A 13276-nucleotide genomic window follows, 5' to 3' on the forward strand; every position below is an offset into this window, starting at 1 on the left:
ACTGGGTTATGGGGAAAGGAGAACTTCAAGTGAAGATGAACCTGCAGTGATTGACTCCAGAGTATTAAGTGTTTTGATAAGTGTTTAATCTCAGCACTCTATTGTACCGTACTATGACTGCAGTTCACAGCCCTTCTCTATCGCCCTTTCTACATCAGAAGTAACACTCCTGTAACCACACACATCCCTTTTTGGTCTTTCCTGTTTCTAGGCTTCTTTGAGCCCCTTCTGTTCCATACCCATTATACACAGGTGGTTGGTTGGTCTGTGGTTTCCCTTCCCTAATCCAGCCTTTTGTTTCATTTGTGTTCTTTCAGATTGTAAGGACCACAAGCATGAATAAAATTGTTATGTGGGCATGTTTCTACTGAAGATATCTTGTGCTCTTCTATTAAGTGTATTTTCAGAAATGTTTTCGTTCCACGTTCTTTTAAAGAGCTTTCTGAAACTTTATTCTAAAGTAAAGCTCTTTGGCAAGAGATAGAAGTACACACTTGAAGATTTTAGCTAAAATATTTCCCTTTAGTGGAAGATTTTTTTAATGTAAAAATGTCCATTTGCAATGTTTAGTTCTATGCAACTTTTAAGACATAGTAACTGTATCTTTGACTAGTTGTAAGATTGTTCTGATACTCCCTTTTCTCTTTAATTTTGTTTTTTCTTTACATTGTAGCCAAGAAGACTATGTGGGAGCGTCTAACTGCTCCTGAAGATGCTTTCAGTAAATTGCAGCGAGAAAATATGGCTATTATTGAAAGTTATGGTTCTGCCCTAATGGAGGTGGTTTGTCGAGATGCCTGTGATGGTCATGAAATAGGGCGGGTAAATTACATTATTTCTCTTCTATTTTAAGAGGCCAGCTGGGAACTTGGAATTTTATGTATGGTGGATATTAGGAAGGTAGCAGTGTGTTAGGTTTTCAAATACATGTGGGAAATTACTGTTTATACCATTCATTTCTTACTTTGGGAAAAATAATTTTGCCTTACTGAATGAATAAATGGATTGCTTGTCTTCCATTTATGTAGCTTTTCAGCATGTGAACCTGCCTGTTGATTTTACAGAAATAAACATTATAAACAATATTATAGAAAAGAATATAGTGCAGGAAAGAGCCTGGAAATCGCTGTACATTTTTCTCCGCGCTTTGCTTTTAGGCAGTCCATAAAATCAGTGTAGTTTTTTCAATTTGTGATGACATAAAGATAATATTGAATACCATGGAGGGCCAAGTTAGATTACATATTGAGGAGAGGCCGCAGCTCAGTGGTAGAGCATCTCTTTTGGCATGCAGAAGGTCCCAGTTTCAGTACCTGACATCTCCAGTTTAAAAGGATAAGATTGTGAGATCCTGGAGAGCTGCTGCCACTCAGAGTAGACAATACTGACTTCAGTAGATATAATGCAACTTCACTACGCAACATATCTTTCAGCCCCAAGAACAGCACGCAAATGTTTGGTTTCCCCTTTATAATGTCTAGTATTCCTCTTGAGGTCATAAATTTCATTACCAGAATATCAGCGTATCTCCAGATGACAAAAAACAGTTCCCTTGGAGAAAATGGCGGCTTTGGAGGGGGTGGGCTCTATGACATTATACCTTGCTAAGGCTCCTCCCCTCTGCAAATGCCGTCCTCCTTAGGCCCCCCTCCCTCTCCAGGAATTTCCTAGCCTGGAATTGGCGATCCTAGGGACAGGTAAGCTAAATTGAGGTATGAGTGTAGAGGAGGGGTGGGACCTAGGCAGTGTTCCTCATTCTGTCTAGTTGGTTCTTTAGTTTAATGTGTATGCAAGGTTTTTTGTGTTTGGTGTGCTCTGAATTTTTTTTTTTAATGTTGGTTCACTAGGTGAAAAAGCTCTTTTAAAAGGGATAATCAAGAGATGTAGAACAACCTCCAAGACCACTCCTCTCTAAAAAGATTTTGCTTTAATGAAGAGTTTTTAAATCAGACAGGTTAGTGAGGTAGTGATGCCTCCAGCATTGTATGCAGTTGGAAATTAGCACAGTAGCAGCCCAGCAGAACTGAAAATGGGCAGCCATTTTTCTGACCCCTCCCCCCAATAATATTTGTAATCACTTTACAAATATAAAACACTCTAAAGTTTTACTATTTAGCGCTTTCTTAGCAAGTGTACAATACCAGATTTTTCAGATGGTGGGTCACCTAGGTGGAAATTTTCTATTAAATTGGTTGAAGATGATTAAACATATATGAACAGATTCATTCTAGGTAGAGAATAGAAAATCTTTGCACCCTTGTTGAAGAATTGAATCAGTCTCTCTCTTTTTCAGATGCTAGCTCTGGCCTTACTTGATCGCATTGTCTCTGTGGATAAGCAGCAACAATGGCTGGTGTATCTCTCCAACAGTGGCTATCTGAAAGTGCTTGTGGACAGCCTAGCAGACGATGACCTTAAGCTACAAAGCTTGCTCACACCCCAGCCCCCTCTCCTGAAAGCACTGTACACCTATGAGTCAAAAATGGTAAAACTCGAGAATAGTTCATGATTTATTTTAAAATGCTGCCTGAGTTATTCTTTGAACCAGATTATTGAAGAAACTTTATGCAGTGGAGATCAGTGTTTCTGTGACAAATGCTAACTAAATGGAGTTGTCCTTTCTTTTCTTTCTTTGAGCTCCCTCTATACTCTGCAGCAACAGTTTATTTCGTAAAGGAGCAGTAATACTAACTACAAGTTAACTATTCTAAACATACTATCCAGGGTATAAAGAACCAAGAATCTAGCTCTATGAGCTAAAATGTGGCCTTTGAGTTTTTTCTGTATTGGCTGCCTCCCATGCCTCTTAGAAAGCTGCCTTTGAAACTGAGAGATGATTCTAATGCAGCCTGCAGTATGGCACAGGGTAGCTTGTTCAAAGAAAAGCCAGAAATGTCACTGGCCTACTGCAAATGCTTTCCATTAATCCTAGCAGCTGTTTGAGCCAATTCTACCTAGGTATTGCATTTTGTGTTCTGCGCTTCATGACTTTGAGAGGTTTTGTATTAAAGTTCATGAGCTTTCCCTGCCCTTTTCCACACTCAGTATGTGCTATTTTCAGCAATAGATCAAATATTCTTAGTGTACACATTTTAAAGTGTTAACTTGTGCATAACACAAATTTTAATTTTTGTCTTTTGTTTTAATTTCTGATGTATTTTAATGTAATAGCTCACTGAGAGAGAGAAAATAGTTTAGGACTATAACATCTGTAAAAACTGGTTCTTGCTGTATGACCTGCTTTGGCTCATTTTACCTTTTGTAATGTACTCCAGGCATTCCTGACCAAAGTGGCTAAAATACAGCAGGGAGCACTGGAGTTACTAAGATCCGGAGTGACTGTAAGGCTTGCACAGTGTCGGGTGTACGACATGCGACCTGAAACAGATCAGCAGGGGTAAGTTTTTCCATACAACTTGGCCTTAGAGTGATATTCAAAGCTGTAAGTTAGTAAATATGAAAAATGCATCCTAATGTATTTGTGAGTTGTGATTTAATTTTCTTTTATGCTACCACAGAACTTTTATGCTACCATGAAACTTTTATGAGAGACAGTATAGAAGTGCCTTAATTTTTGAAAGTAGCATATAGTATAGTATAGTATTTCTGAATGTTGAGACCCTTCCTGCTCTTGATTTAAAATACTTAAGATTTATAATATTTAATTAAGAGAGGTAGCTAGAATGCTGGATTGGGTTAAAGTCTCCTCTCTGCCACAAAGGTCACTCACCGGGTAACCATGGGACGGGCTGTCTTAGTCTATCTAACTCCTCATAGGGTTGTTATGAGGATAAAATAGCATAGAGGTAAGCTGTGTATACTTTCCCTGAGCTCCTTGGAGAAAGGGTGGGGAAAATGCAAATACAGATTTTTATTCATCAGTTGAATTAGTTATTCTGCCAGGATAAATCCCATCTCAGTAAACCTGAGTAAATAGCAGCGCTGCTGTGCCAGAGTGAAGATACCTTTTGCTAAAATATCATTTAAAGAAATTTAATATTTGTTATGAAAGAATACAGATTCTGCTAGATGAATTTAGCAGATGTTGAAATGCACACATTACTGCTTGGAGATCTATTACTTCCTTGCCACAAAATCAGGAACCTTTCAAAACTGAGTGGGAACAGCATACAGTACAGTTTCATTTATTTAACTCTTAAGACATTAAATTTGCATGAAAGCTCAGTGAATGCTAAAATCATTGGTTAAAACAATTGTCTTGTATTTGTGCTTCTCGCAATAGATCTTTGCAGAGATGCAGAAATATTTAAGAGAGAATCATGATGTGTAAAATTTTGATTCTTTTCCCCCTAGTCAGCGGTGTTCTTAACTCAATACTTGCACTGCTTTCCTCCTTTCTCTTAATAAGTTAAACCGTTGAGGCACTTGACTGATGAGCACCCAATTGAAGCTCAGTGTCGCTCTGGTTGGAACCTTGTAGTGAGATCACTGAGAGAACTGCATAACCCACTCAGCTATTCCAAGGAACAATGAAGTCGATTAAAAAGGAGGGTGGGATATTGAGCAGAGCTCAGGGTCTTACATGCTTGAGGTTCGGTCCCCAGCATCTCTAGTGAAAGGACAGCGAGACTGCTAAAATGAGATGATGCCAGTTGGAGGGGATAATATCAGTCTAGCTGAATCAGTCACTTGACTTAGTTTTAGGGCTACTTCTTAAGTTTATATGGAAGATGTTTCCATGTTTCACTTAAGCTACCAATCAACTCTTTTCTCCATTTGATTTGTTTCCTTTCCTCCCTCAGAATGTTTGGAATGAGAGAATCTCCAGTTTTCATTCCTGCCCCGGTAGAGCGTTATCGCCAGATTCTTTTGCCGGCTCTCCAGCTGTGCCAGGTCATCCTCACATCTAGTGTGACTCAGCATGTGCAGGCTGCAGGACAGGTAAGTCAGCAGGCAGGAACTTCTGTTGATGCTGCTTTCCATGGCGAGCTGCTATTTTCTTTTTTGTTATTATTATTTCATGCCCTCTAACCTGATATGTTGCTATAAAATTCTAAACTGACTTTTAAACTTAATTCACTGTGTTCTACTTTTTCTTTGGTGCAGGTTTTGCAGTTTTTAATATCCCATTCAGATACTATCCAAGCAATTTTGCGGTGTCAGGAAGTTAGTGCAGGATCATTTCAAGAACTGGCCTTACTGACGGGGATAATCAGCAAAGCTGCTCTGCCTGGTAAGACGTGTTTGACAGCTTCTCTTACTATTTTGTTCATAAGCATGCCGTTATATGCATAACAGTAAGATATCTTTTACTGGTCTATAAAAGCTTATTAAACTTTCACTTGCATAGAAGGTAGAGGACATAAAAGCTCCTTGTGGTACACAAGTTTGTGTAATCCTATAAAGAAACCTATCCTTGAAGCTCATTAGAGTTGTGCTCTCCCCTAGGAACCTGCTAATCAGTTAATACCTTTATTAGAGTCATTCTGCTAGTAACTGTACCTTCAGCACGTGGTGGGGTGGGGGTTGTATCTGGAGAGAGTAGAGACTTCTGCAATGAAACCCCTGTTGTGAAACTCCCTCTTTAGTCAAGTTCTCCTGACCCTACATATTAGCATCTTTTATATGTTGAGTGAAATCCATCCTGTTTAACCTATGCTTTAAACCCCATATTGATTATGCATCTGTTGCTTTTAATATGTTCATTGCTGTATTTTTGTAACTCTGTTTAGCTGATTGTGTATTAAATTTTTGTGAGGGAAATGGCAGAATTACCAAGGTGCTTCCTAAGAGATAGAAGGCTGAAATCTGGTCCATTTCTAGGGATGGACAAATATGTCCCTTTTTTGTTTCTTTTATGTTTTTTGTATTTTTCCATTGGAAGGGTTTTGGTCCATTCATTTCTGTTGCGGGTATTGATATTTGTTTCTTTTTCACAATTATATGCAATTATACATTCAATAATAGTAATTATACTAATACTACTAATACTAATAATAATAATAATGTAGTTATATACCGCTCTGCTGGGCAATTAGTGCCGCAGACAGAGTGCTGAACAAAGTTGGTGTTGTTACTATCCCCACAATACAGCTGGGATTGAGGGGAGTGGCTTACCCAAGGCCACCTGCGCAGAGTTCATGGCAGTAGTGGGAGTCGAACCAGGAGAGTGCTGATTTGCAGCCCAACTACTTAGCTACTATGCTACAACTTCAATATATGTTTAGTTATGGAAAATATAATGTATAATGCTGATTTATTGATACGTAATAACATTGAAGAGTATGTATATTTGATGTGGGGAATTCAGTTTGAAACTGAAAACAGTGCAAAAAGACTCACAGGTTTGATTTGTACAAGGGAGAAACAAGATTAAACTTGGGATTTTGGGGTCAAAGCAGTATGGATGTGAAGTTAGATAGTATCCCTAATTCCAGCATATTGAATAAACTGAATATTGAACATTCTTCCTTGAAACATGGAACATATCAATCTGTTTAATTATAGCAGTTACTCCAAACAGGGAAAGCAAAAGCACAGGTAGAAGGAAATGTTTTACTATGTGAACTTCCCTTATTTGTTTAATGCACAAATAAGACATTTCTCTTCATCGACTTGAAGTAGATTGGAGGGGGGGAATTTCAATTGGCAAGTATTTATATTTGCAGAATGCAAGCTGTTCTTTCTCTAGCCACCTTAAGCAGTTCTCCTGGAGAAGTAGCATAGAAATCTTCTAAATAAATTTGTCAACATTTAAACATATCAGAGTAACTTCTGTTAGATTAATCTTTGATTTAAATAGACCATGATCATGATTTAATGTTTTTGAATTCAAATAAAGCAAAGTTAGTTAGTTTGCAATATGATCTGGTCTCAACATACATATGAATTATTTGCTTAATTAGTGATGGTGAGCCTGCTGTTTCATATTGTATTATTTCATTAGGTGTGTTGGGTGACTTGGACATTGATATTAATGAAGGGATGCAGGTTGAATTACAAGGACATATAGGACGGTTTCAGGTAATCAGTACTATAATTACAGCACTTGTTTTCTGTTGAATAGTTTGAATGAAACCTTTTTGCCCTAATCATATATTTTTATTATGATCTGATGGAGAGGTATTTTGTGAAGTATTTTAAAATGCATTTTTCATCCACTAGGACTGCAGCTGTCAGCAGCACAAAAAATAAATCTGACACACTAATATAGCTGTCGAAAGAGCCCTGTGGTGCAGAGTGGTAAGCTGCAGTACTGCAGCCCAAGCTCTGCTCATGACCTGAGCTTGATCCTGGTGGAAGCTGGGTTCAGGTAACCAGCTCAAGGTTGACTCAGCCTTCCATCCTTCCGAGATTGGTAAAATGAGTTCCTGGGGGTAAAGTGTAGAGGACTGGGGAAGGCAATGGCAAATCACCCCATAACAAAAGTCTGCCAAGAAAACGTGATGTGTCATCCCCCCCTGGGTCAGTAATTACTCGGTGCTTGCACAGGGGACTACCTTCACCTTTTAAAAAAAATATAGCTGTAAATTAAGATTTGAGGTAAATCTTAGAAAATAAACACAGTGGTATCATAGAAAGATAATGAAGTGTAATGTAAGTTTTTAATGGTGACAGTCTGTATGATGTTCAGAATATAGCATGTGCTTGTATGTAATGGGATTACTGGAAAGTAAAATATATGACATATTTGCTACTCATAGGGCATGATGTTGTTAACCATCCTCATAGGGGGTTTTCTGTTAATTTTCTGTGAATGGAAATGCTTTGTTCAAATGTGATTCCTCATAATACATGTAGAATGTCTCCGTGGAAGAAAATTGGGAAGCCTCAGTATGCATAGAGGGCACAAATTTCAAGAGTCACAGCCAAAAGTGTGGACTGTTGTGACTTCCATAAAATGCAGCATGGTATCTTTTGGCAACAAAATGCTTAAGTTCTTTTTTGAAGTAGGCATCATTGATTTAAATGGGGGAGTCAAGAATTTGAGAACATTATCATGGCAGTAATTAGAAGTATCCTGCTACATCTTAAGAAGGCACACTGTCTCCTTAAATAAATTATCAGCAATAACTGAGAAAGTGCAATTGACAAGCAAAACAATCACCAATTTGTTTCCTTTGCCTCCAGCGCCAGTGCTTGGGCCTTCTAACACGGTTTGGTGGCTCAGATAGACTTCGTCAGTTTAAGTTGCAAGATGATCATGTGGAAGGAGACAGAGTGAATAAGAGGGATGAAATGGAGCTAGCCATGCAACAGGTGAGATCTTGCTTTGTGACACGAGCAAGGGTCCTTATTCCAAAATAGTAAAATACCCCTTTCTTCGCTCTCTTGTTATTCTAACAGTTACAACTGAAGTGACATATTCCACAAGTTGTCTTTGATTGCTGTTAACCCACATGGTTTCTTCCCCTTTAGATTTGTGCCAATGTGATGGAATACTGCCAGTCACTTATGGTACAACGTGCCCCTGCATTTGAGCACACTGTTTGCCTGTTCACTCCCAGCCTTTCTGAGTCTGCCAATCGAGATGGACCTCGACAAGGTGGGTTTGTGGTTTTAAGAGTGAGGGGTATATTCTGGAAGCTGGGTTGAAAATATTGGCAAAGTAGTTAACAAGCCCTTGCATGTTTTCTCATATATGGAGATGTTCTGAAAAATATTTGTGTCATGTTGTAAATAGCTGCTTTAGGTCTGATAGATGAAGGATTAGTAGTGAAGTCAGAAGTGTTAAAACTAATATGTCTTTTGTGTGTGAAAAGAATATATTTTATGTGTTTGGCAACTCTTTTTGGAGCTGTCCTTCAAAGGGCTCATTACTTCCTTAATAATGTTGGTTCCTTCCAAGTGTGAAGTTAAGCATTCATGCGAACAGATGAATAAGCTTTTTGATAGGCTTTTAAGAACACTCTGTACGGAGGAATGCCAGGTTACGCAACTGAAATGGTAGTTGGCAAGTGAAATGATCTATTCTTATGTCAAACCCCTCATCCTGAACAGGTACATTTTTATGCAGGACACAGCTTTATTTGTGATGTGTCTCACACAAGCAAGGTATTGCAAAATAAAACATGGTAGCACAGTTTCTCTTTGGAGACATAGACGTTTATAATTTCTCTTAACAGAGTGAGTTTGTGTTGAAATATAATGCTAAATCTCCAGGTGTGATACGATGATTAAACCATAGAAAGTCTTCCATTTAAAGTGGTAAAGAAGGTTGTTAAATACGTTTAGTTGCCCAGAAACAGAAGCTGGCACTGATTCTAGAATCAAATAGAATTAAAAGTCATGACTGCTTAAGAGATTCAGTTATCTACAGAGCAGACCTAAGCAGAGTTGCACCCTTTTAAGCCCATTTACTTCAATGGATTTAGAAAGGTGTGACTCTGTTTAGGATTATCCTACTAGTATACTATTATTACCACTTACGTTAAAGTATGGACAAGTCAAATACAATTAAGCTTGAGTTTCTGTGGAATGTGGAAAGATTTTTTTAATGTGGATTGTAATCTGCTTTAGATACACAAACTCCAGTGATCCAGTATTGGCATCTGCCTGGCCTGGGTATAATTGTTTACCTATTAAAACAGAGTGCTAACGACTTCTTCAGTTACTATGATAGCCATCGTCAGAGTGTTAACAAGTTGCAAAATGTGGAGCAGCTACCACCAGATGAAATAAAAGAGGTAACTCACTTTGGCTCTTCTTGCGTATCTTCAGTACGGAGCTAGGCTTACTTCATATTTATTGTAATGGCCTTGTATGTTTTTTCCCCCCTTGTGCTGTTGAGATGTAATGAAGTTGATGAAGGAAATGAAAACTGGTACCTGCAATTTTATGTTACAGTTCAGAAAAAGTTCCAGTTGGGTTTTTTAAATGGCATGTATCTACTGATTCTTATAAGGGCCACTCTGAGATGTACATTCTAAGACTAGAGATATCAAGATGCTTTTACTTTAGCATACAAAATGAGATGGTTTCTCTGAACAGAAATGCAAAATGTTTCTATCAAACAAACAACATCGACTATCCAGAATTGTACATTAAATGTTGTAGCCTGTTCTAGCACAGTATGCCAGGCTTTATTTATGTATATGTATGTTTGGGGGGAGTTAAAGGAATCTGCAAGTTCATCATTGTGTGTTCTGTGCAGTTGCATAATGGAACTGCACATGTGCAGACCAGCTGCGGACGTTCTAAAGCTCCTAAAGGCATGATATGCTCGCCTAGCCTTTTCGAGTTATTTTCCCCCCAGGTGTGGCTATAATACGCTCCCTCCCTCAGTTCTTCTTCAGCCGCTGTTGAAGAAGAACATGTTCTTCCATCCACAGGTAGATGCAAGTTCGAGCCTTTGGCTCCATGGCGTCGAAGGCTTTCTTCAAGAAGTGTTCACGTTGTGGAACCAAAATGATGCGGTTCTCCACCACGGCCTGGGCGCTCTGAAATTGACACCCTGGTTCATTTCCCCCTTGGACTGAAACTCTCCTCCCCAGTGCAGAAGGTCCTGTTGGAGGCCCGGAAACCATCCACCAGGAAATCATACCTAGCCAAATGGCAAAGATTTTCTCTTTGGGCTAAAGACAACAGTCTGAACCCTGTTTCTGACTTATTGCCCTCTGTGTTACACTACTTGGTCCAGTTAAAGGACCAAGGTTTGGCTAATTCTTCCATTAAGGTCCACCTGGTGGCCATTTCAGCCTACCATGATGACATAAATGGGAAATCTCTCTTTCCCCAGACACAGGGCACATCCTTCCTCGGAGTCTGAGCAAACCTATATTCTCCGGCATCCAGGCCGGTTCCCCAATGGAGTCTCTCCTTGATGCTCGCTTTTGAGCCCCTAGCTACCTGCTCCCTTCAGTTTCTGACAGCTAAAACAGCCTTTTTGATGGCTATAGCCTTGGCTAGGAGGGTGAATGAATTGCAAGTCCTGAGGCATGACCCTCCCTTCATTAAGATGTTTGCAGATAAGGTGGTCCTCCATCCAAGCCTCCCCTTTTTGCCAAAGGTAGTCTCTGGTTTTAACTTAAACCAGGACATTGTCTTATTGGTGTTTTTCCCTACTCCTATGATTGACACAGTGAGACTTTTGCACACCCTTGATGCTAAATGGGCTTTCTGCTTCTAGTTGGATAGGACAGCTCCTTTCCGAAAGGACCATAATCTCTTTGTCCTGTTTAAAGGGTCCAAAAAGTGTTGGACAATTTCAAATTGCATAGTTTGGCTCATTAACATTGTATAAACAACCATGCCCATTGCACAAAAAAGTGCACTCTACAAAGGCTATATCCACCTACTCAGCTTTCATCTTGGGCATTCCTCTAGTAGATTTGTGTAAGGCGGCTACCTGGCCTAAGCCATCTGCATTCATCAAACATTATGCCATTGACATACTCCAGAAGGGACGCAGCTGTGGGCAAAGCTGTTCTCAAGAGTCTCTTCCATTAAAGAGCTTCACGCCCACCTCCTGGTGGGCGTGAACTTGCTAATCTCCCACATGGGACTGCACAAAAGACATGATGATGAAAACAGGGATGCACTTACTTGTAACTGTTATTCATCGAGTGGTCTTCTGTGCAAGCAAGCATGCCTCCCTTTTTCCCCCACTGTGTGCTCTTTCTGTTAACAGTCCTTCTACACTGCTGGCTTAAAGAACTGAGGGAGGGAGCCGCTCGTCTCACCTTTTATAGCTGCACTGGGGAGATAAGTGTGTGAAAAGGCTAGGCGAGCGTCTCGCACCTTTGGGAGCTTTAGAACATCCACAGCTGGCCTGCACATGCACAGTTCTCGTATGTGCCTGCACAGCAGAACACTCGATGAACAACAGTTACAGGTAAGTGCAGCCTTGTTGCTCTTACACTTTACAGCTATTAAGCTACCACTATTTGCATCTATTTTCTTACTCCTGTAGCTCTGCCAGTCTGTTTTGCTTGCTGGAGTGGACAAAATTTCGACTGCCCAAAAATACGTTGTGGCAAGACGACGCTTGGTGAAGCTAATAAACAATCGAGCCAAGTTACTTTCGCTGTGTTGCTGTATCCTTTGAGGGTCATGATGAGTTTTTAACAATTGCATTGAAGAAAATTTATAAATGTGTAATTGAAATACTAGAGCACAAAGAACTTGAGAACTTGATAATTAAATCTACCTCATCAGCCTTCAGAAGATGGCCTTCTTCCCCTGCCCTCACTACCTTAAACGCTTCTTTAATTGTTGCTGAATTTTCTGGGAAATGCTAATCGTTTATCTGAACAATTTGTGTTGTTTGCAGACAAATTATTCATATATGTAGATGATAATGAGAGAGAGATTATCTCAAGGCTGTATTATCAGTGATCAGCTGCTCAGCAATACAGCTCTTCAAATAAATCAGATTTTGGGTATGAATCATGAGGAATGTCAAAAATTTAATATCCCTCTGTTACTAATGTGAAGGTTTCATATCTAAATGTGCTAGAATTCCTAGGAAAAAAGACAATTTCAGTTCTTTGAGGGCCGTGAGTGCAAGAGAAGTGTACTTTTTAAAAATGAAGTGTATTGCACAATATTTAATGCAAAACTGCTAGGTTATTGTCAGTGTTTTGGTCATTAGCATTTTTATTTTTTCTAACTTTTTGTTGAGCAGCTATAGCAAAAGCTAGTTTATTAAGACCTACCAAAGTAACAACACAACAAATGCTTCATCAGGCTTTGACGTTAACATGCATTCTTAACTATTTTCACTTGCATAATTGCCAACATAAGATGGCATAAACATGAAAAACCACCTACTATGAATTGTACTTCTGTTTGTGCAAGTGCTTGAGGATTGTTGCCTAAGTAATCTGGAACAATGATAAATTTGGCTAGTAGCAGAGGAACTCTTGCATGTGCATGTATAGAATTTTATTTGCTAGTAATTCCATTGAAGCATTCAGTATATACTATGATATTTTTTCACCTCCATCACCCTTTTCTAAAGAGAGAGGTACGCCTTCATAGAGGTACTGTGCACCTTCTCCTTTACTAGAAGTTTACAGATATTATAGAAATGTGCCTGTTTATCCTTTGGCGGCACCTGGAACACTATTTGCTGTACTGTACCCCGACAGATTCCCAAGATTCTCTTTTAGCCTCCAGGATTCCATTTAAGAGCAGAAGAATACAAGGTAATGTTTCTGAAACTCCATGCCATTCTTGTGTTAAGAACTAAGCTTAACACACATTTTAAATACACCACATTTAAGAACACTGGGTGGTTTTTATTCTGCTTTTAATTGTATTGTAATAATATATTTTCCTTGGTCAAAACATAACTTTACTCAATTTAAGCATT

General features: G+C 39.1%; 1 protein-coding gene across 1 annotated transcript in view; it reads left to right on the forward strand.

The window, feature by feature from the left end:
• The window catches only part of NUP205 (nucleoporin 205), a 56635-nt gene that overhangs the window by 41175 nt on the left and 2184 nt on the right, over positions 1-13276 (forward strand). The window contains exons 31-41 of the mRNA XM_054988396.1: positions 674-822; positions 2294-2485; positions 3276-3397; positions 4764-4902; positions 5068-5194; positions 6908-6984; positions 8092-8220; positions 8380-8506; positions 9481-9647; positions 11873-11996; positions 12981-13109. Of these exons, the coding sequence (XP_054844371.1) occupies positions 674-822; positions 2294-2485; positions 3276-3397; positions 4764-4902; positions 5068-5194; positions 6908-6984; positions 8092-8220; positions 8380-8506; positions 9481-9647; positions 11873-11996; positions 12981-13109 (1482 nt within the window). The remainder of the gene's footprint in view (positions 1-673; positions 823-2293; positions 2486-3275; positions 3398-4763; positions 4903-5067; positions 5195-6907; positions 6985-8091; positions 8221-8379; positions 8507-9480; positions 9648-11872; positions 11997-12980; positions 13110-13276) is intronic.

The sequence above is a fragment of the Eublepharis macularius genome, chromosome 9, assembly GCF_028583425.1.
Source record: "Eublepharis macularius isolate TG4126 chromosome 9, MPM_Emac_v1.0, whole genome shotgun sequence".
Taxonomy (NCBI): domain Eukaryota; kingdom Metazoa; phylum Chordata; class Lepidosauria; order Squamata; family Eublepharidae; genus Eublepharis; species Eublepharis macularius.